Below are 25,025 nucleotides of genomic sequence, written 5' to 3'. Positions count from 1 at the left end.
TTCCAGATTCCATCAAAAGCAGAATGGTGCACAGTCATTGACTTGTGCCAAGCGTTCTTTTCAGTACCATTGCATGAGGACTCTACGTTCCTTTTTGATTTCCAATTTTTTAATAAAGTGCTTGTGTGTTGTGCAATTCCACTAGGGTATACAGAGCGCCCTTAAAAAAGCTCCAAAGGTTATGAAATTGCTGTGTCATTCTATCAAGGTACAATAAATAGATAATCTCCTAGTAGAATCCGAAACCAAAGAGGATTGCAAACTTGATAGCACTGAGTTGTTAATTCATGTGGCTGAGAATGGACTTAAAGTCTTACCAACTAAAATGCAGTACTGTGAGAAGGAAGTTGTTTATCTCGGACACCATATTGAAAAGAGTGCGAAAAGTCTCAAAAGAACGCGTTTCTGCAATTTGGAAATTGAATTCCCCAACAACAAAGAGGGAGGTTCAAATGTTTCTTGAAATTGTCGGATATTGTTGACAAGAGATCCCAAGCCTTTACATGATTACAAAGCCTTTAATAAGGCTAACATTTAATGATGTACGGGATACAGTACCATTTGATGACGAGTACCTGCATTCATTTAAGAAATTGAAAGAGAGGTGGGAGAACATGGCGGCAGACGGCTGATCTGCCGTGGTGCTCCGTGAGTCAGGCTCCCGTTTGCCCTAACTGAGCCCCTGATGGCGGTCACCAGTGCGTTTTTTTCTTACCTGTGTTTTGCTCCTTGAGTCTTCGGTTTTCTCTTTTGGGATATTTTTGGCGTTGTGGCGTTTTTGGAGCCTCTCTGGCTTCTCGACATGTAGCAGGTTGTAAGGTTGGAGGCTGACGCTCGTGTGGTGAGAACTCTTTCCTCCTCTCGACCTGGGTCTGTTCTCCCTTTCCATGACACGCACCTTCGGCAGCAGTATTCCTGCCAGTGGCGTCCTCGGCGTTCCTGGAGGCACGGTGGATATTGCTGTTTGCCTCAGTTTTCCCGTTTCCACGGGAAATCCACTGGTCCGGTGGTCGTGGTCTTCCGCCGCCCTGGAGCTGCGGCGCGGCAGGAGAGCACGCAGTTTGGTGTGTGCTGTGTGTGCTGAGGATACCATCATTCAGCATTTGGGAGTGATTGCTCAGGATACAGTGGAGAATACAGAGGAAGACACAACGGAAACGGACGGGCGCAGCGGCAGCGACAAGAAGGCACAGGAGTCAGACTCAGAATTACCTCCCTGTGGGGTATCAAATGACTCAGAAGGTTTGCACTTTCAATACCATCAAGTGCCCAGAGGTAAGGGGAGAGGTGGGAGAGGTGGGAAAGGTGGTCGAAGAAGAGGTAAGGTGCTGGCTAGACTACATTCAAGGGAGCTTGTCCCCAGCTCCAACTCATTCAGCGCCACCACTTCGCCCCAAAGAAGTAAGAGAGCCTCTTCCTATCTATCTACTGAGGTGAAATCTAAGGGAACCAGAGGGAAAGCAACACGTAATCTTACTGCAGGAGCTGAAGCTGCATCCAAAATTACACCATCTCTTCGCTCGTATTTTAAAGTTGTCCCACAGGTTCTGCACCTCGTCGAATCACAGGCAATGACCGCACTAAAGGACTCTGTTCCAGCGACTTTCCCTACTTTAACCCCATCTCTTGTAGTCCCCCCTCCTTTAGATGTTTCGCCCGCCCTTTTGGCTCTTGGGGATCCCGGGGTGATCGTGGGGTGGCTAGCACCAGTAGTCCCAGCTGCTTTAGTAGTCTCAGTAGCCCCCCCACTTACAAGTATACCCACGAATGGAGTTTCTCTCAGTGAGGAGGGTGGCGACTGGGCAATACCTGTCAGTCGTGATGTGAGGAGCGACACAGCAGAAGCTAGGGAGGGGGCCCTTAGTCACCCCGCTTCCCGTAGTCCTGATCACACGGGCCAGGGTTCTTGGGGGCCAGTGTTTTGGAGTTACCCATGGAAGTGCCTGTGCCTGTGCCTTCTACTTTATCTTGTGACAGAGAAGAAATATCGGCAAATATCTCGGCAGCCTCTTTGTTTGCGATGTTTACTACTTTGTCTCGGGACATAAAAAGGGGGTTCGAGCAATCCTCAGCTATGCAGACGGAGATCCGGGATTATTGCCAGTCATTAGATAACAAGATTGATGGGCTGTCAACCAGGACAGAGTCTTGGAAGAAAAGTTAGCTACAATGTCGGTACATCTAGATAAAGCAGAAGAGGACATTATCAAACTTAAAAGAGAGGACCAGGCCTTGTTAGACAGGATGGAGGTTTTGGAAAACAACGCAAGAAGAGGAAACATTCGTATCCTTAATGTCCCTGAGGGATCTGAGGGTTCTGATGTTAAGCAGTTTGTTGTCCGCTTGCTGAAAGAAGCATTATGCTTGGATCAATCTCTGGAGCAGCTGGCAACCGATATTCAGAGGGTTCATAGGGAACCCTTTAGACAGAACCCCCAAAGGCCAAAACCACGCAAAATCCTTGTTAACTTTCATACGTACACCCTTAAAGAGCAGATCCTCAATGTGGCTCTTAAACAGAAGTCCCTACCTGGTAAGGGGTTCACTTTCCTTATCAGGTCTGACCTATCTAGGGTCACGCTGGAGAAGCAATGGGAGTTCGGGAGGCGGCTAGAGGCCTTCAGGAAGCTGGGTGCTTCACCTCAATTGGTGTTCCCGGCTTCTCTGAGGGTCATGTATAATAACAAGATGGTAAACATTAGGTCAGTCCAAGTTGCCGATGAATTCCTTCTGGACATAGGTAATAAGTCATCTGGTAAATAGTACTTAACTCTCTTGGTCTCGTATAGCTGTCGTGGTCGCTCGTAGGTACTGTAGTATATTAGAATCTATTATTCCAGTAAATGAAAATAGGGGGAAAAAGTAAAAAAACTTTATAAAAGGTGAATGGAAAAAAACAAACAAACACTAAGGATAGCAAATGTAGTCATTTTGCAAAAAAAAAAAAATATATATATATAATTTTCTTTTCTTTTTTTAATTACCTACATAATATACATAATATCACTTAAGGTGGGATCACTTTTTTCTTCATTCTATTTCCCAGGTGTTGGGTTTCGGGCGGGGAGTAACGGGAGCCTGAGGTAGGGGTGCCATCTACTGGACTTGATCCGGTTAGATACACCACGGGTTTTCCACGGGGGAGGGGAAGGGTGGAAGGGCAGGGGGGGTGGATCCACGGGCAAAATTTATAAAATTTCTCATCAGCCAACTCTCTTATTTTTTACTATTTTTGTTAGTCCTGTTTTCATATTGTGCTGCAAATTTTTTAATGGAGGTGGGTCAGTTTATATTTGGTCGTATTATAAAGGCAAGGCTGGCTGTGCTCTGGGTCAGTGGGGATGGCTAGTTTAAAGATTATGTCTTGGAACATCAATGGGCTCCGTACTAAACCTAGGGCTAGAACATTGATGCAGTACCTCTGGGATTCAGATGCCCAGGTCATCATTCTCCAAGAGACACATTTGATCCAGTCTGAAATCGACACCTTGGTTAAAGGGAACAAATGGATTGATTCCATAATATCGACCTCTCAATCCATGACCTCCCGAGGCGTGTCATTGATTTTCAAAAAGCATCTTAGGGCCAGGGTATTAGACTTTAAGGTTGACCCTGCGGGGAGATGGGTTATTGCCTCCCTGGCAATCTTGGGTGCTTGTTTCACAGTGGTTGGATACTACGGCCCCAATCTTGACGATCCTACATCTTTGGAAGTGATTTTCTTCTATCTTTTGTCCTTCCCGGAACCAGTTATATTAGCTGGTGATTTCAACATTGTTTAGATCCAATCCTGGACAAATCTCATAACAGTAGATCTCGTGTCCCTTCGAAATCAAGATCTTTCTTGTTAAATGTAATGAAACAGTACGGATATGTGGACATTTGGAGATTAAGGGCCGGGCAGCAGCAGGGGGTCTCTTTTAGAAATTATAAATATAATCATCAGTCCAGGATAGATTTTATATTAATCAACCATAGCTTAATTGACGCTGTTAAGGACATTCGATATCTCCCGTTCCATTTATCCGACCACTCTGCTGTATTCCTGGAACTTATGGTACCTACTTCTGCCGTAGTAAGGACTTGGTCTTTTGACCGCACTTTACTCTCTCATCCTGAAGATGTCACCTTTCTAAAAACTGAAGTGGGGTCCTTCTTAGAGGTAAATGTGGGCTCTGCAGGACCTGGTGTGGTCTGGGACTCACTTAAAGCCTTTTTGAGAGGCCTTATTATGGGCAAGGTGTCATATAGAAGGAGGGAATACAGAGAGGTCATTGCCTCTGTGGAGGCGAATTTGTCTAAAACGCAAACTGATATTGATGCCAACTTAGCGTCCACAGATGATGTCTTAACACCTCTGCGGGCTAAATTACTTACTCTAAGGGGCCAACTGACCTCGATTCTTAACCGGCGGCTTCAGGAAAGATGGGAGGCCAATAAAATCGCACATTTCCAGTATGGAGAAGGTGCTGGTAAGTTATTGGCATGGAAAGCAAAAACTGATCAGGTTCGTAATAACATCATCCAGATCAATGTCAATAACGTCCCTCTTCCTTCAGATGCAGATATTAGAGCAGCATTTAGAGATTACTATCAAGCTATCTACCATGAAGATAAGAAATTGGATACTGCTACTATCAATGATTGGCTCAGGAAAATAGATCTACCAAGTCTTTCTGCTGACCAGTCAGTAATGCTAGATAGTAAAATCTCGGAAGAAGAGGTAAGGAAAGCCATCCAGGATGCCAAGAAAGGAAAGGCGTCGGGGCCTGATGGCCTGCCTGCTGAAATATATAGAGCTTTGGAGCAGGAACTTGTCCCTTTCCTGGTCACACTGTTTAATCAGATCTTGCTGGATGGAGTGCCACCACCCGTGTCATGGGATAGCGCATCTATAACTGTAATTTTGAAACCAGGGAAGTCCCCAACAGCCTGCGGTTCTTATAGACCAATCTCTATTTTGAATGGAGACTATAAGATCTTCGCCTCCATTCTTGCAAAGAGATTGGCTCTAGTCGCTCCCACTATTTTACACTCTGATCAGAAAGGATTTATTAAGGGGCGACAGCTTTTTGAACTGACTTTTGATTTGATTGGATCAATAGATATGGCATGTTTGAAGTCTTTGCCCTTGGCGGTTCTCACGCTGGACGCCACCAAGGCCTTCGACAGAGTCAATTGGTTGTATCTGTCGGAGGCCTTGGCAAAGTTCGGCGTGAGGGGTAGATTTCGTCAGGCGATTGGTCTTCTTTATCGGAACCCTAGTGCCCGTGTATTGGTTAACGGTATTTTATCTGACCCATTTGACATCTCGAGGGGCACCAGACAGGGCTGCCCTCTCTCCCCACTCCTGTTCGATCTGTATGCTGAACCTTTTGCCCAGATTTTGAGGGATAGTGTTAACATCAAGGCATTTGCATACAGGGGTTGGGCGAGAAAGGTGGCCCTCTATGCCGACGATATCCTTATATTTACCTCTGAACCGCATGAGGCCATCCCAGCAATATTTAAGTTGGCTTCGGAGTTCGGGAGGGTCTCCGGCTATGAAATTAATACTTTAAAGACCGAGATGATGACCTGGAATATTGACCAAAGTACCTTTAATTCTGAAATCCGGCCGGGGAGTCAGATGAGGTATCTAGGTTTGGATATTGTAGCTGACCTCGATCAGATCACTATTATTAACTTTTCAAAAGTTGCAAAAGAATGTCGTAAGCTGCTCCAAACCTGGGCCTATCTTCCGCTCTCCCTACTGGGTAGGGTCAGCCTTGTTAAAATGTCCATTTTGCCCAAAGTTTCTTTTTTGTTTAATACGATACCCTTATATTTTGACCCCGCCTCTATCAGAAAATTGCAGTCTGATATTAGTACCTTTATCTGGAATAAACATCTTCCAAGAATCTCCTGGAAAAAAATCAGGAGGTGTAGGGAAAAAGGAGGGCTCACTGCCCCTGACCTCCAGGCTTATGCCTGGGCTTTCCAGTTATCTCACGCTAGGATCCTATTAAAGAGTCCAGTAGGTTATGGAGTTGGGTCCACTTATTCTATGTTATTGGATGCAGAAGGGGTAAGCCAGTCAGGGTTTCTTTTCAAATTTGGAAACCCCAAGTTTTTCAAAAAAATTAAATTGAAAATTTTATGGGGTATGGCTAGAATATGGGCTCAGATGTCTAAGGCCATTAAAGTTGGGTACTATGGAAGCAGGACACCGCTGTGGGATCTCCCTGACGGTCCCACTTGGTTAGGGGATGCACTAGCTATGTCTATGAGAGAGGCTGGACTGGAGGAGTGGGGTGACCTATTTGTTGACGGGGATTTGTTACCCTGGGAATATCTTTGCACTAAAATTGGTCCAAACTTCTCCAGGCTTAAGTATCTTCAAATATCGTGCTGGTCTCGTGCATATTCTGTTCAACCTCCACATGGTGTTAAATATCCCTTGGGTGCGTATAGTTATCTTATAACGCTTTTGGCAGATAAACTGCCTGCCAAGAAGGAAATTGCACTGTGGTACAATCTAATCCTGGAGGAAATGGATGGAATATTTTCATTGCCAGAGGAGCTTTGGTCTTTGCATGTCACCAATCCCGATCTACAACATCTTTGGAATTCGTCTTGTACGTTGATGTGGGACATTGTCAAACCTGCATGGTTACGCAGGAACCATCTTTTCACCATTCATCGAGCATATTATTCACCCCTTCGTCTCTCCAAATTTACCATGGGGAGTAGTGTGGCTTGCGCGAAATGTGGTTTGGTGGCTGCTTCTGACATTCACATGTTCTTTGAGTGCCCGCATTTGTCCCCATTCTGGGAAGCCATTAGAAAGATTCTTTCACTTTCTGTTGGTGTTAACATTACCCTGGACCTTACATCAGTAATATTTGGTTGCTATCAAGGGGTCCCTTCCTTGGCAAAAAAGCTTATCTTTTATGCCATACTGCTTGCCAGGAGGGAGATCTGCAGGAAGTGAAAGGACTCTTCATCTCCTTCTATTAATGACTGATATGCTTCTACTCTGCTGGTCTCTAAGTTGGACCTGGCTAGAACCGGTAATCCAGATAAAAGATCCTTCTGGCATCTTCTGAATTGGGTCCATTGAGTATCTGGGGTTCCCCCCTCCCCCCCAGGTCCAATGATTAAGCCATCAATCCCATTCTGGGGGATAGCCGTTTCTTGGTGCTATTATTAGTACCTTGGCTGGATTCTAGCATCCCTTGGTTGGTTTTATATTAGCGATCACTGCTGGTTGAAACATTGCTGCTGAGGGGTGAGCTTTCCGTTCCATTACTGCCCCAACCAGTCATAGTAACTGAGGCAGCACAATGTGTGTAAACCTACAAGATTGCATATTGAAACCTGTGTGGCAGATGAGGACAAAAACAAAACAAAAAAAATAAATTGAAAGAGATTTTTTCTAATGAGCCCGCGCTTGGGATGCTTGATTACAAAAAGATGTTCTAATTATTTTTTCATGAAAGAGGTGGTTGTGAACTTTCAATTCTCACACAGAAACATGGGGGACTCATGTATCTACTAGCCTATTTTTCAGAAGTATTAGATCCAATTACTGTAAGTCTTCCAGGATGTTTGAAATTGTTGCAGCTGTTTGTCTGGCAATGGAACAATCTGAAAGAATTGCGATTTGTCGTCCCACATTCAGTCAAAATTATTTTGACAAGAACGAGAAGAACACATATGAAAAATAGCAGGTTGACACGGTATGAGCAGGTCATTATTCAGAGAGAAAACATTTCCGTTTGAAGATGCAATGTCTTTAATCCAGCAACACTGCTTCCAGTTTCAGACAAATAAGAAGACAGAGAGGATATAATTGATGAAGAGTTGGAGCATGATGGCATTGAAGTGATTGAATTATGCACAAAACCCAAGACCATACATAAAAGAAGTTCCATTTGAACTACCAGATTTGAGATTGTTTGTTGATGGCTCTTATCTGAGAGACCAAAATGGAGTATTATGAGCCGCTTATGCAGTATGCTCTATTACAGAGACATTAGTGGCATCCTCCTTAACATCGGCACAGGTGGCAGAATTGATTGCCTTAATTAGAGCTTGTTGTCTGTCGGAGAATTTGAGTGCAACAATCTATACTGATAGTATGGTTTTATTGTTCATGATTATGGGCAAATATGGTCACAGAGAATTAATGATATCTTCAGGTGCTCCAATAAAAAATAGCCTGTCCAAATTGGATTTGTTGGATTCAATTCAAAAACCAAAACCAAGCCTGTAAGGCTGGATATAATTGGTTACATTAGGGAACAAATACACTAATCAAATGGCAAGGTACAGCGCCTTGCAGGAAGCGTCAGTTATCCAAGAAAATGGAAATGAGAATCTCACAGCTAATGGTCTTTGAGACCAGGATTAGCGAAGCTGGTAATAAATCTAAAGAGATCTTCAAAATTGTGAAAACCTTTATGAGTCCTGAGGTCATCTCTAGAGATCTCCAACCTACAGCAGAACGGTGTGATTCGCTGGAATTATTTGTATACACCAAAATTTCCACCATTCAGGCAAATCTACTTGTGGATGTGCAATCAGCAGAAATCTATCCTGAGACAGTAAAGGGCTCCACACCTAATGAGTGGATGCCACCTCTCTCTAATTTCAATTCTGCATTGTGCAGCACACATAGGAACAGCAAAAGGCCATTGATTTTTTATTTGCAGGAAGGTGATCCTTCCTGCACATAAACAATCAATAAAAAAAAAATACGTTTTGCAGCTTCTAAGTTTGCTGCATTAAGAAGCGCATATAGAAGTGTCAAAATGCCATTTCAGATTGTTTATGTGCGGGAAGGAACACCTTCCTGCATATAAACAATCTTCCAACTACGGTGGCGCTAGGCAGCTCAAATTAGCGCCAGTGCGGGGGGAAACGCAGGGCTGCACTGTATCCTTGTAAATACAGTGCAGCCCTGTATTTTGAAAGTGGCAGAGCGCGGCATTAAGCCAAGGTGGATGATGCCGCCTTCCGCAACTTCCTAGTAAATATGCCCCTGAGTGGGACCACTGCCCAAGCTAAACGAGTAACCTGCTTTTTTAGTGACATCACCCAAGCGTGGCCCAGAAAACTTGTGTGACCTTATGCACCAAGCCATTCTTCCGGAAAAAAATAAAAGCGGAAAGTAGGTAAATAAGCATGTCCTAAACAGCAATGCAGCCTACTTGACTTGAGGGCAATCTCTGAGGGAGACTAAAGACGAATCGATAAAATCAAAGGACTGAAGGAGAGATTCATTTGGATGCCCTGATCCCTGCTTCTCGAGGACATTATTTGATGCACTGCTCATAACCATGCCCAAAATGTTTAGTTCTGCTTTTCAACAGACTTGGCTGTGTCTTCTTGAGACTAAGGGCTTGATTTAGAGTTTGGCGAACAGGTTACTCTGTCACAAACGTCTCAGATATCCCGTCTACCGTAACACAAGTGCAATATATCCTACGGCACTTATAATATGGCAGATAGGATATCAATCACGTTTGTGACAGAGTAACTCAACTGTCAAACTCTCAATCAGGAGCAAAGAGTTTGGGGTACCAGGGGAAGATGCAGCTGAATGTAGACAATCAATCAATCAATCAATCAAAGCATTTATATAGCGCACTACTCACCCATTGGGTCTCAAGGCGCTAGGGGAGGGGGTCCGCTACTGCTCGAACAGCCAGGTCTTGAGTGGCTTCCTGAAGGCGAGGTGGTCCTGGGTCAGGCGGAGCTGGGTCGGGAGGGAGTTCCACGTCCTGGCGGCGAGGAAGGAGAAGGACCGTCCCCCTGTGGTGGCTCTTCGGATGCGGGGGAAGGTGGCGAGGGCATGGCCGGTCGATCGAAGCTGGCGTTTGGGAGCGTAGAAGTTGAGGCGGCTGTTGAGGTATCCTGGGCCTTGGTTGTGTAGGGCTTTGTGTGCGTGGGTGAGGAGTCGGAAGGTGATTCTCTTGGTGACCGGGAGCCAGTGCAGGTCTATCAGGTGTCCGGAGATGTGGCTGCGACGGGGGATGTCCAGGATGAGTCGTGCTGAGCCGTTCTGGATCCGCTGAAGTCTTTTCTGGAGTTTGGCGGTGGTTCCGGCATAGAGGGAGTTGCCGTAGTCCAGACGGCTGGTGACGAGGGCCTGGGTGACCGTCTTCCTGGTCTCGGTGGGGATCCACCGGAAGATCTTTCGTAGCATGCGCAGGATGTTGAAGCACGACGAGGAGACGGCGTTGACTTGTCTGGTCATGGAGAGGGTGGAGTCCAGGATGAAGCCCAGGTTGCGTGCGTGGTCTGTTGGTTTGGGTGCGCTGCCTAGGGCGGGGGGCCACCAGGAGTCGTCCCAGGCGGAGGGTGAGATTCCCAGGATGAGGACTTCCGTCTTGTCCGAGTTCAGTTTCGGCTACCTCTTTCATCCCTTCGTGGAGGTTGGCTCTGGCGGTGGCGGGGTCGTTGGTGAGGGAGAGAATCAGCTGGGTGTCGTCGGCGTAGGAGATGATATTGAGGTTGTGCTGGCGTGCGATGTCTGCGAGGGGGCTCATGTACACGTTGAAGAAGGTTGGACTGAGCGAGGAGCCTTGAGGAACGCCGCAGATGACTTCGGTGGCTTCAGATCTGAACGGGGGGAGGCGGACCCTCTGTGTCCCTCCGGCGAGGAAGGAAATGTTCCATTCCAGTGCCTTCTCCTGGATTCCGACGTTGCTGAGTCACTGCACCAGTGTAAGGTGGCAGACAGTGTCGAAGGCCGCGGAGAGGTCTAGGAGGATGAGGGCCGCTGTTTCTCCGTTGTCAAGCAGAGCTCGGATGTCATCGGTGGCTGCGATCAGGGCGGTCTCGGTGCTGTGGTTGGCCCGGAAGCCAGACTGCGAGAGGTCGAGGGATCCGTTCGTCTCGAGGAAGGCGGCCAGCTGCTTGTTGACGGTCTTCTCGATGACTTTTGCAGGAAACGGGAGCAGCGAGATGGGGCGGTAGTTCTTGAGGTTGGTGGGGTCGGCTGATAGCTTCTTTAGTAGAGCGCTGAGTTCGGCGTGCTTCCAGCTCTCCGGGAAGGTAGCGGTGTCGAAGGAGGTGTTGATGATGTGCCGCAGGTGGGGTGCGATGACAGCGTCGGCCTTGTTGAAGACGTGGTGAGGGCAGGGGTTGGTAGGAGATCCGGAGTGGATGGAGTTCATCGTGCGGACGGTGTCTTCGGTGCTGATCGAGGTCCAGGCGCGGAGGGTGGTGATGGGGGGTGGTGGTTCGATCGTGGCGTGCGTCGGTTGAGTGCTGAAGCTGTTGTGTATGTCCGCGATCTTGTTGTGGAAGTAGGAGGCGAGGGAGTTGCAGAGGTCTTGTGAAGGGGTTATGTTGTTGTTTCCGGCGTTGGGGTTGGAGAGCTCTTTGACGATGTTGAAGAGTTCCTTGCTGTTGTGTGCGTTGTTGTCCAGTCGTTCCTTGAATGCGGTTTTCTTGGTGGCGTGGATGAGTTGGTGGTGTTTTCGGGTGGCGAGCTTGAGGGCAGTCATGTTGTCCGGTGTTGGGTCTCTGCGCCAGGTTGTCTCGAGGATTTGGCAGTTCTTCTTGGAGCTCTTGAGTTCGTCGGTGAACCATGGGGCTTTCTTGCTACCGGGTCTGCTAGGCGGGGTCTTCAGAGGGGCGAGGTCGTCTGCGCAGTCGCTGATCCACTTCGTGAGGTTGGTGGCCGCTTGGCTTGGGTTCGTTGCGCTGGTGGGTGGGTTCTTGCTCAGGGCGGTCGCGAGCTGGTCGGCTGTGATCTTGTTCCAGCTTCTGCGTGCAACCTGTTGCTGGTGGTGGTGGATTGTGGTCCTTCTGAAGCTGAAGTGGACGCAGCTGTGGTCCGTCCAGTGGAGTCCGGTGGCGTGGCTGAAGGCGATGTCCTTGCTGGATGAGAAGACGGGGTCGAGTGTGTGTCCGGCGTAGTGGGTGGGGGTGGTGACCAGCTGCTTGAGTCCGAGGTTGGCGAGGTTGTCCAGCAGGGTGGTGGTGTTGCGGTTGTTGTTGTTCTCCAGGTGGAAGTTGAGGTCCCCGAGGAGGATGTAGTCAGCGGAGGGGAGGACGTGCGGGCTGATGAAGTTGGCGATGTCTTCGCTGAATTGTGCGCGTGGTCCCGGGGGTCTGTAGATGAGGGTGCCTCTGAGGGTGGTCTTGGGGTTGATGTGGACCTGGAAGTGCAGGTGCTCGGCGGGTGCGAGGGTGTCGTCAGTGTTGGTCGTGATGCGGATGGTGTTCCTGTGGATGATGACGATGCCTCCTCCGGTGTGGTTGATGCGGTCCCTTCGGATGATCTTGTAGCCGTCTGGGATGGCGATGGCAATGTCGGGCGCTGAAGAGGCGTTCATCCAGGTTTCCGTGAGGAAGGCGACGTCTGGGGCTGTGGTGTCAAGCAGGTTCCAGAGCTCGACGGCGTGTCTGTGGACGGAGCGGGTGTTGAGCAGGATGCATTTCAGGTGGCTGCTGCTGTTGCTCGTCTTGGTCTTGGTTGGTGCTGGAGTAGTGCAGGTCCGGATGCAGGTGAACTTGCAGGAGTTGCAGCAGAAGGGTCCGTGGGTGCGTCTCGGGGTGGCTCGGTAGCATCCTGGGCTTCGGCCGGCGTTGAGTGCGTTGAGGGTGGCGGCGTCGTACGTCCGGTGGGTGGGCTGGGGTCTGTGGGGGCCATGGGTCCTGGCGTTGGGCGCGGTCCAGGCGCGGACGGGCGTAGACGGGCTTACCTTTGGCGCACCTTCGGCGCTCAATCGGTGCTCCCGCTGTGCGCGTCCGCTGCGTGGTCGCTTTGGGGACGTCATAAGAAGGGAGCCGGTTGGGAGGGTCTGCGGGGAGGCGGGAGCGCAAGCCAATCGGCTGGCGGGGGGGCGGGCCACGGGCTGGGGCGGCGGCAAAGCTGGAGCGGGCTTGGCGGCCCTCGGGTGGCTGGGGCTGCGGGAGGCTGGTGTGGGCTCGGCGGCCCTCGGGTGGCTGGGGCTGCGGGAGCAGGCACAGGCACAGGAGCGTGGGGGTGACCAGGCCGGAAGGCGCAGTGGTCACTCCCTGGTTCTGGTCAGGCTCCCCTTAAGAAGGGAGCCGGTCGGGAGGGTTTGCGGGGAGGCGGGAGCGTGAGCCAATCGGCTGGCGGGGGTGGGGCCACGGGCTGGGGCGGCGGGAAAAGCTGGAGCGGGCTTGGCGGCCCTCGGGTGGCTGGGGCTGCGGGAGGCTGGTGTGGGCTCGGCGGCCCTCGGGTGGCTGGGGCTGCGGGAGCAGGCACAGGCACAGGAGCGTGGGGGTGACCAGGCCGGAAGGCGCAGTGGTCACTCCATCATTCCCTGCTTCTGTCTTTAGAGTATCCACTACCCATCTTCGGAAGTGTGCAAGTGATGGGGTGAGATGTAGATCTAACGTAATTTCTTACCGTAAACCAACTAGAGAGTCATGAGATAGGTTTGACCCAGTGATAGATGAGAACATCTGCAACCTCTAACTTGTCTTCAAGTCACTGAACAAAACATGATTGTACTGTGTTCTTTTTCTTACTCTTTTGTTCTCAGCTTCACACCTCTTTTGCCTCCTACCCTCTTTTTTCTACAAATATACATATATTTTCGCACCTTCTGCATTTTTATATGACCCACTCGCTTTTTCTTTCCAACAGTCCTTCTCTCCTTACTGAGGGCTTTATTTAGAGTTCTGTGGATGGGTGACTCTGTCACAAATGTGATGGATATCTTGTCCGTCGTATTAAGTGCCATTGGCTATAATGCCCTTGTAGTACGGTAGACAGGATATCCATTATGTTTGTGACATTGTAACCCATCTGCAGAACTCTAAATCAGGCTATCAACGTGTAGTCTTCATAAAATACCTGAATATTTTCACTTGTATCATTTCTTTTATTCTTCTGTTTTTTTCTCGCCTCATTCTTCTTCCTTCTTTGATCCCTCTTTCCCCCTCAAAATATTATAACCGTTTCCCTTCATTTTTGTATCCTTCTTTTTCCTATTTCTTCTCCCTATTCCATTTCCTTCTGTTATTTTCCTGCTCTCTCCATCCTTTCATCCCTTCTTCATTGTTCTTTTTATAATCAATGCCTTCTTTTAACCATCATGTATACTGCATTATTCTCCTTGTTTTGCTACAGAGGGATTCCTGTGCCAATGGAATCTTGCAATGGGGTAGTTTCCAGAAAGACGACATCCAAAAAATAATGCGGCCAAGGTACCTGTGCACTGAGGGAGACAAAGGATATTCCACATGCAAAGGTAAATAAAAGTTACAAAATGAGGCTGAAATGGTATAGAGGGAAATAGCGGCTAACGCAAGGAGCTGCTCTTGGCATTTTTCTCCTGTCTCCCTTACTATTGGAGCCCAGCAGCTTGAGGGACAAAGTATCCAGCGACAAAATATCAAAAAGTAAGTTTGCATGGCTTTTCCGTAACTAACTTCAGATGTACGTACCTTGGTGATGTATGTATTTTCTAGATATGTCGAACCTCCAGTAATTTGTGTAGCAATCCACCCAACTCCCCTTTGGTGCTTTGCCATAGACTCATTGTTTTATCCTCCATCTCCTGTGAACTTTGGCCCTCAGATACGACCTTGCAGATGTTGCGCACTGAACAAAGAGAAAATGCATGTTCATCCATTAAGGTTCGACCTAGGTGCTGTCCATAAAAGGACTGCTTCTTTGCATGCTCTTGTTCCCACTTCACAGTGGAATGGCTGCACATCCACATCACCTGCTCCTCAGCCCTATCTGTTCCTTTACATGTCAAAGATAAATCGCACCAGTTACCTCCTTATTCATGGCTTCCCTTGGGTCTTGTAGTACCACCCATGTCTTGACTTCCACCTGCCTAACTCCTTCAACCTATTGTGAGAAAGTGCCCTCTTTATTGCATGATAACCCCCCTTTTTGCTGAATTGCTGATGTGCTTTGACTGAGTGTGCCCTGGGCTCCTGCCAATCAGGTGCCCAGGGCTTGTGTTCCTTCCCTAATACTGCATTGAAGCCTAAACCCAATTGGCTTCTCTGGCCACTTGTCAGCCCCTGGTAAATGGTACCATAGGTGCCCAGGGCACTGTGACCAGAGAAGGCCCCTAAGGGCTGCAGCACTTATTGTGACACCCTTAGAGGCCCTGTACCCTGACAAACACACACTACCTTTGCAGGCTGAGTGTCTTGGTGCAGGACAAAACAAAGAGTTGACATGGCACACATACTTGTGTGCCATGCCCATAAACCACTGCCCAGGCATACATCAGTCACCCCTCTAGCTGGGTGCCCTATGCCAGTGGTGAGGGTGCAAGTGCATGAGCCCTGTACCCCTACAGTACCCAGGTCCATTCCAACCTGCACCCGGCTGCCCTAGTGCCGCTGAGGGTGCCCCTTTGGTGCTAACTTGGTCCCCAACTTGCCTTGAGCTTAACCCTGGGAGCTTTGCTCCCACAATCCCGTGGCCTGCTTGCCAGCACAGCCATGTAACCGGAGTCCCCCTATCCTCCATAGGATAACATTGGGCCTCAACACTCTGCACCCGGCCGCCCTAGTGCCACTGGAGGTGCAACCCTGGGAGACCCCTGAGTCTAACCCCAGAACCCTAACTCAAAAGACCGATTACCTACCTGGAAACCGATAACCTCTTTTTCCTCATAGAATAACATTGACACTTTTTCTCCCAAAACTTTTCCAAGTGTCGACTTTTGAAAATTACAAATATTCCTTAAAAATTAGCAGAATAACCAAAACACATTTTCTCAACTGTTTTCAGGAAATGTCCCAGTGCTGAATCTAGGTATCCAGCACTGAGTAAGAAAAGGTATCGTTAACATAACTTACCTGCTAGGTGAATTTCCTCCCATAGAATAACATTGGTGATTCTATGTGAAAAAGTTTCTAAATGTCAACTTTTGAAATGCAATAATATTCTTTAAAAATCGTACCTCTAACTAAAACGCATTTCCTCACCTGTTTTCAGGAAAGGTCCCAGGGCTGAATCTAGGATCCAGCCCTGTGTTAGTAAAAGTAATCTGAAAAGTAAATAACTGCATTTTACTTAAAAAGCCCATTCATTCGAATGTACTATACCTGCAATTTGTTGCAAACTGCTTACTTAAACTGTAACCAAAATCAGTACAAGTTATACTGCAACTTTGAACTGTGTTCATACAAGTAATTTGCTCCTGCAAAGTAATTATATGCTTACCTGTACCAGGCTTGCTTGGTTATAGAAATATTTATTTATGCAAAACATTTGGCCTAGAGTTCAGTTCTTATTTATTTATTTATGTGTTTTATAGAGCGCGAACTTGCCCCGTTAGGGTATCAGAGCGCTTTACAGGAGAGCAAAATGAAAAGAAGACGATGTAAGTAAGCGAAGGAGAGCTTCTTTATTTCGATCCAGTCACTCGGATTCCCCGGCAGCAACTGCCAACTCCGACCGCTCCACATTCCCTGCACGGAACCTTCATTCCAGGTTCCGTGCAAAGAACCCGAACGCGGAAGAACCCCACACACCCCCCTTCCTTCACAAACAACACAAACCCCTCATTACGTAAAAACAAAAACTACCCACATATAGACGCATTAATCCCCAAATACAGAAGGTCAAAATCTAACATAATCCCGTAACTTAACAGGAGATGACCTGGACCTAGCAGGAAGAAACTTGGTTCTCAAAGGACCCTGTTGAGAAGCAAGATTATTCTCCGAAGTGCAACCACCATGGATATCAATGCTGGAAGGTAGAATTGTACCCTGAGTACCAACACCAAATTTGGTTCTCACAAACTCCACCTTGGACTTAGGTACCACAGAAACAGCAGACTTATTCCAGACCTTGCCATTGTCCAGAACAACCACATGATCTCTCAACTTACTGACCCTAACAGGGGCAGAAAAACGAGAAAAACCCTTGCGAACAAAAACAGGTTTCTTAATCCTAACCCAATCCCCTTCACACACAGAAGACTGCTTAGGACAATTAGAGCCATACTTGGCCTGAGTAGCAGCTCTAACATCCGCCACCGCACCCAACCTTAGTGGATCCACTACCTTCCTTAGCATCCAATCCTTGTTGAGCTTCGAACCCGCAACTCTACCCCTCAACAAGGAAAATGGAGACATACCAGTACTACAGTGAGGAGTTGTCCTCATTGCCCACAACACATCCGAAATCACAACCTTCCAATCAAGACCATTAACGGTGGCCAACTGTAGCTGTTCCTTGATGACACGATTAAAACGCTCAACTAACCCATTACTGCGTTGATGGTAAAGGGAGGTAAGAGTGTGTTTGATGCCATGCTTGCTCAAAAAACTTTGCATCTCAGTAGACACCAACTGCGTACCATTATCTGTCACCAACTCCTCTGGAAATCCCTCCCGAAGGAAAACCTCCATCAAAAATTTAATAACCACACTAGAGTTGATACCATCCACAAATTTAACCTCTGGCCACTTGGACATATAGTCAATCAAAACTAGCACGTATTTGGGAGAAACCCCTAAACCACTGAATGGACCTGCCACATCAAAAGCCAATTTAAACCATGGTGTCTCCTTGACTACAACGGGACTAACGGAGGACGGACAAGTTACTTGAGATTTGTCGCTCAGCACGCACGCACCACAATCCCTGACACAATGTTCGATGGACCTATCAACACCACCAAAAATCTTCTCTCACCCTCCGCTTCATTGCTCGAATGCCCAAATGACCTTCATGGGCTAAGTCCAAAACTTTCTTCCGTAATAACAAGGGAACCACCAGGAGCCCGCCCCTGCGCAAAATCCCATCAACCAGAGACAACTCATCACTGATTCTCGAATAGGGAATCAATTCCTCAGGAATAGCGGCACTGTTGTGCCAGCCCTGGATTACCAAATCGATTACCCTGCAAAGCTCCACATCTTCAGAAATGGCCAATTTCCAATACCCTTCAGATAAAGCAGCTCCCGTATCAGCAATAGTGCTGACTGCACACACCATTTCCACAAAATCATTAGCAGGTTCACTAACACTGCCAGAAAGAGGCAGCCTAGACAAACAGTCAGCCACACAGTTCTTCACACCAGCAACGTACTCTAGGCAATAATTAAATTCATTCAGCCTGTACTGCCATTTGGCAATACGAGGCGTAGCTCTGCCACCACCCTTGGTGGTAAACAGGTCTACCAAAGGCTTATGATCAGTTCTGAGAACAAAATTGTTTCCCCACAGAAAATTACGAAAATACTGTACACCCCACCATAGTGCCAACGCCTCCTTTTCGATGGTAGAATAGGTTCCTTCAGCACCACGAAGTGTTCTGGATGCAAAAGCAATAATCTCTTCCTTATTGTCCGATCTCCTCTGCATTAAAACAGCACCTAGACCAACATTGCTGGCGTCGGTGGTGACAATGCATTTGTCGTTGATGTCAAAAAGTTTGAGTGGCTGTGCCTGTACAATAACCTCTTTAAGTAACCTAAAATCAGACGCACATTGCTCAGACCAAGTATACTTCACGTTTTTCTTAAGAAGACTACGCAAACATACAGTTCTGTCTGAAAAGTTGGGTACAAATTTGGCATAATATTCAACTAGCCCCAGAAAGGAACGTAACTGGTCTTTGTTTATGGGTTCAGGTGCGTCCTTAATGGCATCCAGTAACTTCATTTTTGGTTCTACCCCCCTAGCGGAGATATGGTGACCAAGGTAATCTACTCCATCTTGCAAAAATCTGCACTTGTCCCTCCTTAACGTCAGACCACTAGATTTGACTATGTCCAACACATGCTTAACCCTGACATCGTGCTCCTGTATGGTCTTCCCGTGAACAAGAATGTCGTCCTGGAAAAACACCACCCCCACAGTGTTCCTGAACAAATTCCCCATGAGACGCTGGAACACTGCGGAAGCCGATGCCAACCCAAACGGCATGCGTAAATATCGGAAAGCACCATCAGGAGTCACGAATGACGTATGACGTCTGGAGTCATTGCACAGTTCGACTTGATGGTGCGCAGAGGATATGTCAAGAGAAGTAAAATACTTGGCACCCTCCAAAGTCGACAACATCTCATTGATGTTGGGTAGGGGCTGTCGATCGACCCAGATGCACGCGTTCAGATCGCGCAAGTCCACACACATCCTGAGGGACTTATCGGCCTTGCGCGCTAAAACAATGGGTGACAACCACTCAGACCCTTCAATAGCTTCAATCACACCCAGTGCGCATAACCGTTCTAACTCAAGCCTCAATTCCCCACGCATACTGAATGGTACCTTCCGTACCTTGTGCGCCACAGCCCTTGCACCATCCTTGAGAACTATGCGATGTTGAAATCCCTTGAGTTTGCCCAACTTACCACTAAATACCTCAGGATAACTTTTAATCCAATCACTTTCAACGCACACATCAGTCGTGATAGTAAGTACTGGAGGAACCTCTGAAAGACTGGCATAGTATTGTCTAGCCTCCCGTTTAGACAACACCATATCAGCGTGATTAGGATCAAGAATGATTCCAAGTTCGCCTTGTTCATGCCATCCTAATAAATTCGCACCCTCCTCCACAATAAATACAGTACAGAAAATGCACTCATCCTTGAATTCTAACTTTCCCTTGAATTTGCCAATTACTTTCACTCTTTTACCACCATACGCAAAAATTCTTATGCTGGAGTGGACTACTGGAATCTTGCCTAGACCTTTAAAATCCTTGACATTAACCAGAGTAAAAGGGGAACCGGAATCAGCAAGAAACTTCATGCCATTCCCATTCACATTTATGATACACATAGGACTTTTCCTTCTTTGACCCTCCCCGATGGAAGCTATCTCTACAACCCCATCTTCTTGTGCAAATGATGACGAGACGATAACATTAATAATTCATAGCGCTCATCATCTTCATGCACACAGTCCTCTTCAATGGCCCTCACAGTACGAGGAGGTACTCTCTGTGGTACAGTTGCTTTGCACATCCGCGCTAAGTGTCCTTTCTTGCCGCACTTGAAACAAGTCTGATTTATGGCATAACAAAACTTGAAGTTTCCCAGATGTGAGGTGCTGCCGCAACGATAACACGAAGGATATTGTTCAACTCTTGTTTTCGGGAAATTAGACACGGATGGTGTCCGGGAAGCATTGACGTTAATACTCTTGGTCGATTTAGCCGGAGTTTTTGTGGTGACCAGCTTGACCTCAGATGCAGAAGTGGTTTCAGATGTCGATACAGGTGTATTCAACTCTTTCATGCATAGTTGAGAATGTTCAACACTCTTTGCTAAGATAAGGGCAGTCTCAAGATCAGGATCATCAGAGGATAAGAGCTTCTGTTGAACTTTCTTGTCACACGTACGCTCAATAAGCTGATCACGAATTATTTCATCACGGAATTCTCTATAATTACATTTGAGAGCCAAAATTCTGAGAGCCGCAACAAAGTCGTCAATGGATTCACCAGGCATCTGTGCACGTTGTAAAAATTTGTGTCGTTCCAGAACTACATTGCGCTTGGGATTGAACCTTTTATCAAGAGTTTTTACCAAGGAAGCATAATCATCGACAATTAGTGCATCCCCATCTTCACCACCGCTGGTGCACGTCCACACTGACTCCAGAGGTAAAGTTTGAAGGATTGACCTTGCCTCAGCACCAACATTGTACATTAGTAAAGCCTTCTTTTTCTTGGACGTGAAAGTGTCACCATCGATTGCTTCTAAATAGGCCTCAAAAGTGGCCTTCCATTGTGGCCATAGCATAGGAGGAGGACCAGGTAACTGTAAAAATGGAGGTGGAGCAGCAATGTTATCCATTATCAATCTTGCGTGGGTGAGTTGCCGCCACTAAGATTAACACTATGCTGCAAATGTCACTTAAAAGAATTAATACTTCCAATGAAACTTCAAAAAAAAAGATGCACTCTTCTGCTTAAGAATGACTACATGTGCACGTAGCTGTATATTGTCATTTCCTGCATAAACAAAGTGCTTTCACGTGAAAATGACAGTACATTTCCACAAAGCTTAATAATTGTGGAATTGAGGCTTTTAAATTGCTCCTTGTGCCATCATGACACTTCGCTATAAACAAGAAGTAGCGCTGGGCTACACGCGCTACTTCTATTCAAAGCGCATGCCTCATAACTCCAGGTTGCCAAGGCTACTGTACACAACGAGACGAAGAACGTCAGAACGTGAAGCTCGCGCTTACGCCGCGCGCCGATCTACGCGCCGAGCAAATACCAGAAGAAGAAAGGGAAAAAAAAACAAAATGCTCTCACCGGCGAAGATCAGGTTGATCCGGGTTGAAGGAGAGCAGCAGGGAAGGATTCCAAGTCCGGCGATCCCCCAAGCTCGACAAGACTCAACTTCTACGATTCGTCGTCACACAGCAGTGCAGGCAGGAAACGACATCGCCGGACTAATGAAGGGGAACTGAGAGCTGGACCAGCCCGTCGCCAATGAAAAGAAGACGATGTAAGTAAGCGAAGGAGAGCTTCTTTATTTCGATCCAGTCACTCGGATTCCCCGGCAGCAACTGCCAACTCCGACCGCTCCACATTCCCTGCACGGAACCTTCATTCCAGGTTCCGTGCAAAGAACCCGAACGCGGAAGAACCCCACACAAAGCAATATATAGACAGACTTATCATCAACCAGTAGCAGCTCAAGTAGTGAGGGGGAGGGGAGCCAGATACATAAGGGAAAGAAGAGCACGTATTTACAGTTTACATAATCAGTTACTCAAGACAAGATACCATATTAACAGATTACGTTTACAATTATTTAAGCCAGGCCCCAAGTTTCTGATGGGGTGACAAGGTAGTCCGAGGGAGGTAGTGGATGGCCATAGGTCGGGCCATAGTGGTGGTTGAGGCAATAATTAGCCGAGAAATTTGCCCATAAGGAAGGTTTTGGCATCCTTTTTGAAGCGAGTCAGAGAGGGGATTATTCTAATGTCGGGGTGGGAGAGAGTTCCATATTCCATATTCTTGGAGCAGCCCCTGAGAAGGCCCGATTGTAAGGTTTTTTTTTCGAAAGCGTGCAGGTTGGAACAGGAGGCCTCTGGAAGATCGGGAGTTTCTGATTCCTCCGGAGATCACAAGTTTCTGAGACAGATAAGCAGGGGTGTTAGAGTATAAAGCTTTGTGCATAATGCATGCTAGTTTGAGTTGTATTCTTGCCTCCAGGGGAAGCCAGTTGAGCGCTTTCAGGTGTGGGGAAACCCGAGAGGGTTGAGCAGCAGTATTCCAGTCTAGAGATGACGATTGCTTGGGCTGCCATTTTTAGGTCGGGAGCATCGAGGAAGGGTTTCAATTTCCTACGGTAGCTCAGGTGGAATCTGGCTGTTTTGGCCATCGGATTGATGTGGTCCCGCATGTTCAGGTTGCTGTCAAGGGTAATTCGCAGAGATTTAGCCAGATTCACAATAGTCGGTGGGCAATTTAAGGCTGTGATAGCCTTAATCCATGATTGTATCTCGAGGTTGGTGTTGGGAGGGGAGATCAGGAGAAATTCTGTTTTCTTTGCATTAAGTTTAAGTTGATTGGATGCGAGTCATTGGACGGTGAGTTTCAGGGCTTCATTCAGGGAGAGAATCTCTTTGAGAGAAGAGGTTTTGATGTAGATCTGGGTGTCATCTGCGTACATATGATAGGAGATGTTAGTTGCGCGTAATACTTCTGTAAACGGTTCTAGGTAAAGGTTGAAAAGGGTGGGGGACAGGGTTGAACCTTGCGGGACTCCAACCATGACCGGGGATGGTGACGATAGGTTGCCGTTGATTAGGAATCTCTGTGACCAGATGTGGAGGAAGGACCTAAACCAATCTAGAACAGTGCCATCCAGTCCCATCCTGAGTTTTAGGCGTTCAAGAAGTTTTTCATGGTTGACCGTGTCGAAGGCTGAGGATAGGTCCAGAAAGATTAGGAGACAAGTTTTGCCTTGGTCAAGGGCTTGGAGGGCATCATCCACGATATGGAGCATGGTGATTTCGGTGCTATGCCCTGGTCTAAATCCGGATTGGAAGTCATCAAGCAGGTGGAAGTTGTTGATGTGGTTGGTGTCTTAGTTGCTGTTGCACACGTTTCTCCAGCACTTTAGCTAAGAGTGGTAGGTTGGAGATGGGTCTGGAGTTTTCAGGGGAGGCTGGATCCAGCGGCGGCTTTTTCAAACTGGGGAGAACTTGGCTGGCTTTTAGAGAGTCAGGCATCGTTCCCTGTTGGAGGGAGGCGTTGATTATTGTAGTCCAGCTGGGAATAATGGATTGGGCGACATCTTCAGGAATGTGTGAATTCATTTGCTGACTGAGAGTGTACATCAAGTGCTCAACACTGTCCTGTGATACAGCGTTACTGCTCGAATAAGCTACCACTTTAGAGAGTAAAGTTCTATCTATCGTTAACCTCTGCCAAACCTCTGGAGACCCTTGGACTCTATACACACTGTACCTCACTTTGGTGCAGTATATATAGAGCCAGTTTCTTACACCTGTCATCCCCCTTTCTAAGCTGTGCCCCTCCATCGCAACCTCAGTCCTAAAGAAATGCCTCTGGGAATACTCACGTGGCATCCCTCCAGCTCACAAACATTTCCTCAGCACTTGCATGCCTGTTATTCTGCCACCATCTTTGTCCCTGAATGCCCTGCCTGGCACTGTAGCTCTCTCTTGTAAATAGTTACCGTATTCCACCACTGGGCATATCTACTCCTTGTCCATTCTTCCCGCCATGATCTGCTCTCCTTTCCCCTCTGGTCCGTCTTGCTGTTCCAGTCTCCCTTTTCCTAGAACCAAATCAAATCAAGTCAAAATACTCTTTATTTCGGGTTGTTTGTCCTAGCGCAGGCCCAGGTTGAAATGGCTGGTTCCTATCTGTAGGAGCTTGGGTATCGGAAACCAGGAGGTGGCACTCAGGATCCTCCAAACGAACCCAGCTCCTCCCTTGGTCTTTGTGTTTTAAGGTTTTTAATGATATCATGGTTAAGAAGAAGCCGCCTCATCTCTGCACAGAAATAACCAGAAATTACGGCATAACTAGATAATGCACCTTACAGATTATGCCATGATTGCTAGAACCAAATCATCCACCTACAACCCCTTGTAAGTCCTCCTAACCCCTCAATGGTCCAAAACAAAACGTAAAAAATTGAGAAAAATATTAGGTTTTCCCAGATAGATGCAAATGCAGATTTCATTTACTCTCCTGCAGCTCAACTGTTCTCGCTTTTCTCTTTTCTTTCCTCTTGCCTTTATCTATGACTCAACCCTCACAGTACCCTTCTCACAAATTCCCCCATTCGGTTCCTATACCCAAAAATACTTCCCCTGAAAAGCTATCTCTGACTCTGACAGTTTACCTGAGATGCTCCCAAGATTCATTGTGTCAGATGCTCAATGCTACACCTTCAGTAATAATTCCTTCTTGCACCACTGTCCAGAAATTGTTTCCAGGCCTTTTAATAATTGTTCCTTGTCGAAAGGGCCTGTGAACCTTCTGCTAACAGCAGTGCCCTCACTGACAAGGGCTATGGTCAGACCGCAGAAACTGAGACAATGTGTCTCCCCCCCCCCAAAATCTCATGCCCGGTAAAACCGCAAAGAATTTGGAAAAAGGCCTTAACTTGTCAACTGATCACTCCCCTGCACTCCGGTGTCCCATCCAATAGAGGCCATCTGAGAAATCTCTTCCATCCAGGTGATCTGGTCTGTTTGCAGCCACATGTCACTCTTTATAGGTTTCTCACAACATGGTGCATATCAACACGTCCCTCACGTTTTCTGAAATTCGCTCCATGTAATGCAAATGTGTCACCCCTCGCGCTTCAAGCGCCATGTGTCTACAGAATACACTGCCCAGGGCCACCAACTTATAATTAAAGTTCACGTGACTTAGCACCTGGTGCCCTTTCTGCAACTCACACTTCTGTTTGGAAACCATCTCAGTCAACAGAGCCCTCCATGTCTCAAGACTGTCTGCTGGCAGTCATGATACCATGGCAGTGGAATCGGATTTGAAGCCCACACATGTTATTGTTGTTGCTAGTCAGGCAGTCTTTACGGATAATGGCACTCCAGT

General features: G+C 47.3%; 1 protein-coding gene across 2 annotated transcripts in view; it reads left to right on the top strand.

Moving 5' to 3' along the window:
- Positions 1-25,025, top strand: part of LOC146869629 (complement C2-like) — a 770,906-nt gene that overhangs the window by 660,007 nt on the left and 85,874 nt on the right. For both annotated transcript variants that reach the window (XM_085608924.1, XM_085608934.1), the window contains exon 16: positions 14,102-14,222. In XM_085608924.1, the coding sequence (XP_085465050.1) occupies positions 14,102-14,222 (121 nt within the window). The remainder of the gene's footprint in view (positions 1-14,101; positions 14,223-25,025) is intronic.

The sequence above is a fragment of the Triturus cristatus genome, chromosome 1_1 (genome assembly GCF_964204655.1).
Source record: "Triturus cristatus chromosome 1_1, aTriCri1.1, whole genome shotgun sequence".
NCBI lineage: Eukaryota > Metazoa > Chordata > Amphibia > Caudata > Salamandridae > Triturus > Triturus cristatus.
This window is presented reverse-complemented; position numbering and strand designations above follow the sequence as displayed.